Consider the following 11198-nt stretch of genomic DNA (forward strand, 5'->3'; position numbering starts at 1 on the left):
AATTTGTCACCCCAAAACAGTTTCAAAATTTCAAGTTTTTTATTTCAATTTTTCAGATGTCCTAAATGGGATATATCGACTACAGCACTCCTTCTAAAAATTCCCTTTCATTTTTCCTTCTACTTTACTCACACAGTGCAATTCTTTGCAAAACTTTTTTTTCAACTCTTCAGAAAATCACACCCAGTGGTGTCTTGAGTTTCCTGTCCTTTGCCCCTTCTGTTTCCTCCTGATTCTGCATTACAGGAGTTCAAAGGGATAGTTCTGACATCTCATCTTGAAGGATGAGGGAGAGAAAGAAACTGACTAGGCAAAACTCAAGTCTTCTTTGGCCCATAGCAGGAGAGAAACGTCTGGGAACAATTATACATTAATATCTCTCGTCCAGCTGTGCTCTCCCATATCACAGCTACAAACAGGTGACCAATATTGAAATATGCCATTGTGCATTCATTCCCTCTCTTCACAATCTAGTGCCTCGCTTGCCTATGTTGTCAATTTCTACTGTGTCGGAGAGGCTACTCTCTCCAGACAGTGTCTTTAGTTGGGAAGGAAAAGAGAGCAAAGAGATATGAGCATTCATTATTCATTCATTCAACATATATTTATTGAGTACCTACCATGTATGAGGTGCCTCTTGGGGTGCTTCGGGGTGAGCAAGTCAGACAAGACTCCTGCTCTTGCAGTGCTCACCTCCTAGTGAAGGAGACACACAGTTACCATGTTCAGATGGTCCTGATGGGCCATGAAGAAAATAATTCAGAGAAGGGGAAAGAGAGCCATGGGGAATAGGGTGAGGGCTGTATTTTTGCAGGATAGTATAACGATGGAATGATGTAAGTGAGTAAGCTGTGGGAATGTCCAGGGGAGATTTCTCAGGCAGGGACCCGTAAGTGAGACAGAATGAAGCCATGTAGATTCAAGAGACTGGTGTGACTCAGCATGATGTACAAAGAGGAGAGTGAAGACAAGGAGATGAGGTTAGGGAGGTAGCTAGGCACATTCATGCAGGGTCTGATTGCTCAGGGTAAGATTCTTGAGCAGAGCTGTCCAAGAGAACATTGGGTTGATATGAAACCTATGTGTAATTTCAAACTTTCTGTCACTATTTTAAAAGAACTAAAAACAAATGGGTACAATTAATTTTTATACTGTATTGTTTTTAACCAGATATACCAAAACTGTATCATTTCAGTATGCAATCAATATAAAAACTTTGCGTGTGGCTTTCAAAAAACTTTGCTTAGAAAAACAGGTTGTGGGCTGTAGATTGCTGTCCCCTAAACTAAGGAAGTAGATATTCTTTTTTTTTAATTTATTTATTAGCCAAAACAATCTTGAGAAAGGAGAATAGAGCTGGAGGTATCATGCTCCCTGACTTCAGACTATACTACAAAGCTACAGTGATCAAAACAGTTTGGTACTGGTGCAAAAACAGATACATATATTAATGGAACAGAATAGAGAGTCCAGAAATAAACCCACATACTTATGGTCAATTAATCTATGACACAGGAGGCAAAAATATATAATGGGGAAAAGTCTGTTGAATAAATTGTGCTGGGAAAACTGGACAGTCACGTGTTAAAGAATGAAATTAAAACATTTTCTCACAACATACACAAAAATAAACTCAAAATGGATTGAATACCTAAATGTAAGACTGGAAATCATGAAACTCCTAGAAGAAAACATAGGCAGAACACACTTTGACATAAATCATAGCAACATTTTTTGGATCTGTCTCCTAAGGCAAAGAAAACAAAAGAAAAACTAGGCTTCCCTGGTGGCGCAGTGGTTAAGAATCCACCTGCCAATGCAGGAGACACGGGTTCGAGCCCTAGTCCTGGAAGATCCCACATGCCGCAGAGCAACTAAGCCTGTGCGCCACAACTACTGAGCCTGTGCTCTAGAGCCCGCGAGCCACAACTACTGAGCCTGCATACTACAACTACTGAAGCCCGTGTGCCTAGAGCCCTTGCTCTGCAACAAAGAGAAGGCACCACAATGAGAAGCCCGTGCACCACAACAAAGACTAGCCCCTGCTTGCGTACTAGAGAAAGCCCCCGTGCAGCAACGAAGACCCAATGCAGCCAAAAAGAAAAAAAAAAGAAAAAGAAAAACTAAACAAATGGGACCTAATCAAACTTAAAAGCTTTTGCACAGCAAAGGAAACCATCGACAAAACAAAAAGACAACCTACTGTATGGGAGAAAATATTTGCAAATGATATGACTGATAAGGGATTAATATCCAAAATATATAAACAGCTTATACAACTCAACATCAAAAAAACAAACAAGCTAATTAAAAAATGGACAGAAGATCTGGAGAGACATTTTTCCAAAGAAGACATATGGATGGCCAACAGGCACATGAAAAGATGCTCTTCATCACTAATCATCAGAGAAATGCAAATCAAAACCACAATGAGATATTACCTCACCCCTGTCAGAAAGGCTATCATCAAAAACACCACAAATAACAAATGTTGGCAAGGATGTGGAGAAAAGGGAACCCTCATACACTGTTGGTGGGAATGTACATTGGTGCAGCTACTGTGGAAAACTGTCTACAGGTTTCTCAAAAAGCTAAAAATAGAACTACCATATGACCCAGCAATTCCACGGTTGGGTATACGTCCAACAAAAATGAAAATAATTCAAAAAAATACATGCACCCCAATGTTCATAGCAGCATTATTTACAATTGCCAAGATATGGAAGCAACCTAAGTGTCTACCAACAGATAAATGGATAAAGAAGATGTGATGTATCTATATCTATCTATCTATCTATTTATATAAAATGGAATACTACTGAGCCATAAAAAAGAATGAAATTTTGCCATTTGCAACAACATGGATGGACTTGGAGGGTATTATGCTAAGTGAAATAGGTCAGATAAAGACAAATTCTGTATGATGTCACTTACATGTGGAATCTAAAAAATAAAGTAGTGAATATAAAAAAAAGAAACAGACTCACAGATATAGAGAACAAACTAGTGGTTACCACTGGGGAGAGGGAAGGGGGCAGGGGCAATAAAAGAAGGGTAGGGGATTAAGAGATACAAACTACTATGTATAAAATAAGTTACAAGGATATATAGTGCAGCACAGGGAATATGGCCAATATTTTATAATAACTTTATTTTATTTATTTTTAATAACTTTAAATGGAGTATAATCTATAAAATTTTGAATCACTATGTTGTATGCCTGAAACTAATATAATATTATAAATCAAGTATACTCAGTAAAAAGATAAGTAAAAATTTAAAAATTAAATTAGATATAATTGACATATAACATTATTTTAGTTTCAGGTGTATAATATAATGATTTGCTATTTGTATATAAACGAGACAAGAGGGAAGGGGGCAGGGCACAACCATTAAAAGAATGACACAGCCATTGAGGACACAACAATAACTGGTTAGAACCTACTAGGTCCAAGATGGCAGAAGATTCAATTTCCAGTAGAACTTGAGCCTCATTATATGCTCATTGTAATACATTATCATGCTAAGTGACACACCCACAAGTGCCATGACAGTGCTGAGGTAGACCATAAAAGACCAAAAAGTGGGCAGTGGCCCAACTCCTGGAAATCCCCGCCCCTTCCCCACAATAGTTGGAACAATCCTCCCGCTCATTAGCCTATGAAATCACCCAGCCCATAAAAACTAACCACCCTATATTTCAGGGCTGCTCTCACCTTCTGAGACAGCCCACACTCTGTCTATGGAGGGTGCATCTCCCAGGGCTGACCTTACCTTCTGAGACAGATCATATTCTGTCTATGGAATGTGTATCTCTGCCTTCCCTTTACTATGGTTTGCTCTTGAATGCTTTCCTGCGAGAAGCCAAGGACCCTCACCTGGTGGCCCATCCCAAGAACTCACCTGAGACCTGGGACATGACCATCCTCTCGTGCCCCATGTTCCTGCAACCTCTTTACAAAGGATATTAATAAATCTACTTCTTACCTATCACCTTGCCTCTTGCCGAATTCCTTCTGCACTGAAACATAAAGAACCTGAGCTTCATTAAGTCCTGAGATGAGTTGTGTGGTTTCAGGTGGAAGATTGTGGGTTCAAGTCCCAACTGAGGTGTGTGGTTTCATATTGGGAAATGATCCCTACAATAAGTCTAGTTAACATCTGTTACCATACACAGTTACAAAATCTTTTTTCTTGTTATGACAATTTTTAAGAACTAAAACTTTTTAAATGAGATGTTTTGCATTCTTTTTTTTACTAAATGCAATTGACTGCATATTTATGTTTCTTCCAGATTCATATGTTGAAATCCTAACTCCCAATGTGATGGTATTAGGAGGTATAGCATCTGGGAGATGATTAGGTCAAGAGTAGAGCCCTGGTGAATGGTATTCTGTCTCATAAAAGAGACCACAGAGAGCCACCCCATGTAAAGACACAAGGAGAAGACAGACAAAGAAAATAGAGGGAAAGACATAAATAATACATAGAAGTAGATCTCCCGGAGCTAAAGAAAGATCCAAGTCTTCAAATTAAAAAGTCTCATGAATGGATGAAAGAAAGAACCATATCTAGCCCTAACTTGGAGAAACTTCACAATTCCAAAGATAAAAAGATTCCAAGAAGAAACAAGAGGCTACATCAAAGGAATGAGAATTATATTGGCTCACATCAGTTACACTAGCTGCTAGAAAACAAGGGAATAACGGCTTTAAAATTTCTGAAGAAAAATGATTTTGAGCCCAGAGTTCTATACTCAGCCAAATTAGCATTTAAGTTTGGAGCAAAATATTTTTTTGACTTCCAAGGACTGAGGAAATTTATCAACCACAGACCGTTCCTGAAAAAAGTGCTTAAGGATGTACTACAGCAAAATGAAATAGGAATCCAAAAACAGAAAGAATTCAGGAAGTAGAAACAAGGCAATTAAAAGAAATCCTAGAATGCTGGTTGTGTAATAAGCCTAAAAGTGAAATAGTGTGAAGAAACTAGATCATCTTAGAGAGTAGATATAGGATTATTATAGTATTAAATTTGAAAATCACAATATATTCCATTTCTCCTTCAAGAGCTACAAGTCTAGTGACATATAATTATATCACCTTCTTTGCTTGATCCAAACGCTCTATGTGATCCTGCCATGAATATTTTTATATCACCAGCACACAGCAGATACTTGTTCTTGGTTTTCAATGTTGGGAATTAAGTTATAGACCATGTATGGAAAATGTAATTAACATTAGAGAACAGAGTATAAGTGTTATAAATTCCACAAACAGAAGTAATGGCATGTTGAGAGGTATAGGTCAGGAGGAATGAAAGATAAGGGGAAGTAAGTACAGAAGTGTTCAGCACCTCACCAGCAGAAAATCGAGATACTGCGTGCCGTAGCGCTGGGGGGGCTGGGCAAGGTAGGTAAGGGAGAGGGCACTGTGGGAGGGGTAGGAAGCAGGGCCCAAGGGGCACCGGGACAGGGGTATTGCACGTGTGACGTGAGACGAGGTGCACGAGGACTGGGAGTGGGGAGGACTGAGGACGTGTGAGAGGGCGGGCCACAGCAGGGTGCGGAGCGGAAGGGGCGTGGCAGGGGCGTGGCTTAGCGGGGAGAAGGGGAGCAGGCCCCCCACCCTTTGACCCGGGCCCCTGCGCAGACCAGTTACCCGCCCAGTTCTGGAGCTCGCGCGCTCAAACCTTGCCTCGCGTCATTTCGCTTCACCTCACGTCACTTCGCCTCGCATCTTCGCCTCAGCTAAGAGTCATGCCGCGCCTGCCGGTTGTCTGCCTACTTCCCCGCCGCCGTGTGACCCTGCTGGTGCTGCAGCCTGGCCAGCGCCTGGTCCACTTGACGCTTCCGCGCCAGCGCCCCGCGTCGACCATCGTGAGTTGGGACCCACCCGTTGGGGTGGCGCAGGCGGGTCGCGACGGACGGGAGCGTGTGGCCGAGGCGGGGAGGACGCTGCCGCCGCTCGGGTGGGAGGCTTTGGTGGCCGGGCCGCAGTTCAAGGGCTCAGAGGCCCGGTGGGGGCCCGGGGCGGCGTCGCGGTGAGGGTGCCGGGGTTGGGCCTGAGGCGGCGGGAAGCGGGGACCTGGAGAAGCGCGCGGGCCTCAGAGGGCCGAGCCTTCGTCGTCGGTACCTTTTATGGGCGCGAAGTCCGAGGGGCACAGCTGTCGTTGCCCATCTCAGAATATCTGCCACCTTCCATCGCCCTCTAAATTGCCAAGACGTAGCATTTTCCCTAAAACGCTGGAAATCGTGGGCAGCGTCTAGCTTCCAGAGTTCAAAGGTCAGAACTGGGGCGCCATGAAAAGGAAAATGAGTTTTCTTCAGAAATTTCTATTGGGTCGCCTAGGAAGGGAGCTCCCACTTTTTAGGTTTCACCAGCCCCCCGTTTTGATGACAACAGCCAAACTCCTCAAAACGTTTAGAGCGGTTTTCGTTCTTTCTTTCGTTCGGCAGCGAGTGACTGTTCCCGGAAGCCGCCGTCGCTAACAGGGTTTTTCATCTTCTCTTCCAGGCGGTGGCTATTGCCCTCGCGGTGTTTTTCACCGCCTTCTTAACCCCCGGTGGGTATGTGCTTAGCAATCTGAACCAGTACCGAAGACAGTAGTGGGAGAAGATGTAGAGCAGCTGTTTATGTCCAGCAAACTTTCAGAAAACGCTGTGGCTTCTTGAAATGCGCAAAAATTCGTAGTTGGGTTGATGATGCAACCATTGTGGGTATTCACTTTCATAACCATATGCTTATGGTGAATATTTTGCACTTTTTTGGTATTGTGCATCATAGAGTTATACAGTCACTTAAAAATGTTAAATAAAGTTGAGACACTTGTTCATGCTTGGTATTAATGTGTGGTCACAGGATATTTTCAAAACGTCGTGAAAGCCGACGAAATCTACTGAAGGAAAATACGCTTGACCCTTGAAAGGTGGGGAGGTGCGGGCCTCCGGAGGGGAGGGGGCGGTGCGGGCAGAATTAGGAGTGCTGACCCTCCCTGCGGTCGAAATTCCCTCCGTAGCTTTACAGTCTGCCCTCCAGTATCTGAGGTTCTGCCTCCGAGGGTTCAGCCAACCTCGGATCTTGTAGTATATATTTGTTGAAAAAAATCCCTGTGTCAGTGGACCTGTGTTGTTCAGGGGTCAGTTATACACTAATGAGAACTGCAACGTAAGACCAGACTTACTGAACTTTTTTCTTCTCTGACTCCGGTGATTGTGCGCTTAAGCTTCTAATGGCTGCCTCCATGTGCTCCAGCTAATGACAAAGGAATGGTCTACCTTTGTGCTGGCTGGGGAAGAATATTGCACTGAAGGGGTCTTTGCCATAAAACTGGAGCGCTTAATTTTCTGAACCATTTACTTGACACACGTATTTATTGAGTATTCTCATGGAATAATGCTATATGTTGGGAAACGGTAGTTCATTTTGGTGAACAAATTCTGTTGCCCTGTCTTATTAATTTTACATGCGTAAAGGTGTCACTTTCAAAGTACAGTGGATTCTTGTTATTTGGGGTAGTTTTATTATGTAGTCAGTGAATGCTGAATTAGTACACACTGAACCACTGCTCCTAGGGGAAGTACAGGCTTAGGTTCCTGTGAGCCTCTGGTCACAATATGTTTCTCAACCTATCAATATATAACCTGATTTTATGTGTGTTTCTATTTAAGGACACTGTATTTATTATATATTATTGATTCATAAGTATTGTACTCATGGCTGACTGCACTATAACTCATGTCGGATTGAAGCTTATCTAATACGTATATTTTTCCTCTAAGGCACATCACGATCTTGTGCTTAGACACTCCAGACAGCACTTCAGCACTATGCTTGGGGACCATTTTATTTTTTAATTTTAATTTATTTTATTTTTTAAAATTTATTCAAGTACAGTTGATTTACAGTGTTGTATTAATTTCTGCTGTATAGCAAAGTGATTCATTTACACGTATATGCATTCTTTTTCATATTCCTTTCCATTGTGATTTATCACAGGATATGGAATATAGTTCCCTGTGCTATACAGTAGAACCTTGTTTATCCATGCTGTATGTATTGGTTTGCTTGGGGGCCATTTTAAACAGTGAAATCTCCAACAAAAAGTACAAAAATGTAAAAAATGTGACACTAAGTAGACCATGGAAAGGACACTTGTTTACAGTATGAGAACTGAAATAAGAAGTTAGAACATAGCCTTGTTTGACCTTAGCATTGGGCGATTCAAATTTTTCACCACCCCCACATGTCTGTGAATGATGTGAAAGTGTTGTGAGTATGGATTTGGGGATTGCTAATCAATTTTAGCAAGTAGGAGAATTTGCAAATATGGACTCTATAAATAATGAGGATCAAGGGGAATTTCTTGGAGGAGGTCTTGGTTCTATTTGTGAGGTGTTTTGGAAGATTTTATTTTGAAATCTTAAGAATTTACAGGATGTTCTTTGGGGAAGAATTAGTGTGTAGAAACTTTCATGTCTTCAGGTTAAATTTTTGTGGAATAGTTTTAAAATGTGAGTTTGGGGAATAAATGAAGTAGTTCAACTCTTGGTTTAAAAGTGAGATCTGACAAACTAATGATTTTCTTGGTGAAACAGCTGATTATAAAATATTTTGACAGTGATATCATTGTTAGAACTTTCACTCTATTTCCCAGATGAGTACTTTATTGGCTAACATCCAGTAGGTATAAAGTTCCGGTATCTGATCATCACCATATGCATATACTGCCTAACTCATCTCCATAGCCAGATTTAAAATTCCTTGAGGAAGTGTGAGGTGTGATAATTTTTTAATCCTTAGGTGTAGGGTAGTAGATAAATCAAAATATTTACTCTTTGATCAGAAGACTGAAATTGCTCCTTCATGTGAACAGGCATTTAGTGAGCATCTATTATGTGGTCTATAGATGGGAAAACAGATAGTTCCTATCTTATTGTTTTTCTGACATTTAGCTCAAAGGCTGGCAAATATTCTGAGCTCTTTTTTTTTTTTTTTTGATATAAACTGTTGAGTGGTTAAACTGCTGATGAGACAAATAGGGTTCATCTCTCCTGCCAATTTCAGTCCTTTCTAGTAGTGGCTGTGTGTAGTGCTGTGTTGAGGAAGATTACAGAAGATATGGAATAATTTTAATTAACAGTATAAGTAAAATGTAGCATTTATATCGACTAAGCTTGTCCTTTTTCTTTGATAATTTTTGGCAAAGAAATTTATAGAAATTATAAATTCAGGTCTTTAGACAAGACTTATAAATCATTTATAACATTTAATTTATAAGCATGATGAACACAGTATTTAATTTGTAAGCATGATAAATATATTTGTGGCAAATATTTCTGTCAGATTTTAAGAAAGATTGATGATTATGAAATACTTTTATTCAGAAAGATCAGGGGTAAGCCATTTTTCAACACAGAAAAAACATTTTCTGTGAAGTTCTATTTATTTTTAAAGTTCTGTTGCTATGGCAAGTTGCTGAGTTTGGATAAATCACTTTACTTCTGGAAGGCTGTTTCCTTTTCTGTAAAATCAGCAGGTTGACCTAGACCAGTGATTTTTAACTTTTTTGCTTTATTCAAAGCAGTATGTCACTGAAAGATTTTGTGGCCTACCGTGTAAGCAGGGCATTAAAATTTTTTTTTTTAAATAGTAACCTGAGATTAGTCAGAATTAAACTTTGTAAATCAAGTACTGATTAAAATTGATCCTATAATTTATGCACATATATGTACACATATACATTCAATATGATACTTAGGGTAGGCCTATCATGGGGAAAATCACTTCTCTAATATATTCATTTTGTCAGCCTACACTTCTCTCAGCTTTATTACCCCGTTGTTCCCACCACACCTTTACTTAGCATCATTTGGACTTCGCCATTCTCTTCTGTGAGGAACCTGTTGTTTTTCCTTTTTCCTTATCCACCCTTCCCACCTTACCCACTCTCATTTAAGTGTTCTACTGCCAGTACCTCTAACTTCTTTGCCCTTTTATCTTTTTGTTCATGTGCCCTCCAGAATACAAATCCTATATCAGTCTTAGTCCCTCGATTTTGGCTCAGGCAAGAGCTGCAAAGGAAATGAAAGAATCACACTGTTACTGCTATTAGAAATTCATTGTCTCCAAACTCATAAGCCTGTAGTGCTTCTTGAAATTCCTTTCTCTTTTCCTTTCCTTTATCATGATAGTGGCCATTTTAAATCTCATGTTCTATTGATTTATTATATTAGCCCTCTAGCTAATCTTAACAGAGTACCTCATCTCCTACTTCACAGAGGAAGTTGAAACTATTCCTTAATTCTTGCCCCCTTATCTACAAATGTAACTGAATCCAACCTATCTTTCCTCTAATTGCAGTGGAATGGAGAATTACCATTCTAGGGCTGACCCTCTTTTCTGTGCTCTGGGTCCTACATCTTTCCTACCCTATGGGATACAAAGCTCTAGCAATTGTCTAACTTAGATTTCTCTTTACCGACTCCATCTCGTGATAATTTAAATATGCTCAGCTTTCATTCCTTAAAAAAGGGGAAGAAGCCCTTCCATCTCCCTTAACATAAGCATCCAAGTTTTTGGTAGCTTTCTCAACTTCTCCACTGATTGAGTTTTCAGTTAACTGAATGCTTATTTCTACTCATCATTGATATGCTCTCCAAGGTCATCAGTAGCTTTGTCACTAAATCTAGTAGATAGCTCTTAGTCCCTACCTTTTTGCAGTATTTCGCATTATTTACTCTGGTTTTGAAATAATCTCCTCAGTGGTATCACACTTAACGGTATCACAAACTTCTCATTTATCTCATCAATTTGATTGCTCTTTCTTAGTCTTAGCCTCTTTCCCCTTCTGCTTAAAATTTCTTCTCTCTGTATATTCTCAGCCTTTGGATGGCTTCAGTTACTTATTGATTACTCCCAAATCAGTCTTTCTGTCCTAGATCTTTCTCTTGAAATCCAGGTAGTTATTTCTGTGTGCCTAGCATTTCCTCTTTGATAATGCATAGACACTTCAGATTAAAAATACCCAAACCTGAAATCTTTCTCCCCTCAAATCTGCTATTCAGGGACTTCCCTGGTGGCACAGTGGTTGGGAGTCCTCCTGCCAATGCAGGGGACACGGGTTTGAGCCCTGGTCCCGGAAGATCCCACATGCCGTGGAGCAGCTAGGCCCGTGCGCCACAACTACTGAGCCTG

General features: G+C 40.5%; 1 protein-coding gene across 1 annotated transcript; it reads left to right on the top strand.

Annotated features, from left to right (window-relative positions):
• Positions 1-5761: 5761 nt before the first annotated feature.
• On the top strand, positions 5762-6611 carry COX8C (cytochrome c oxidase subunit 8C). Its single transcript, XM_007454731.1, has 2 exons — positions 5762-5881; positions 6519-6611. Exons 1-2 carry the CDS (start codon positions 5762-5764, stop codon positions 6609-6611), a joined length of 213 nt encoding a protein of 70 aa, XP_007454793.1.
• Positions 6612-11198: the final 4587 nt, after the last annotated feature.

Source organism: Lipotes vexillifer, unplaced genomic scaffold (genome assembly GCF_000442215.2).
Source record: "Lipotes vexillifer unplaced genomic scaffold, Lipotes_vexillifer_v1.1 scaffold1126, whole genome shotgun sequence".
Classification (NCBI taxonomy): domain Eukaryota; kingdom Metazoa; phylum Chordata; class Mammalia; order Artiodactyla; family Lipotidae; genus Lipotes; species Lipotes vexillifer.

What these genes read in the sequence shown, in the direction of transcription:
- COX8C (XM_007454731.1), top strand. Translation starts at nt 5,762, where the DNA reads ATGCCGCGCCTGCCGGTTGTCTGCCTACTTCCCCGCCGCCGTGTGACC. An exon ending in AGCGCCCCGCGTCGACCATC is followed by an intron (nt 5,882 to 6,518) that starts GTGAGTTGGGAC and finishes CTTCTCTTCCAG; the next exon opens with GCGGTGGCTATTGCCCTCGC.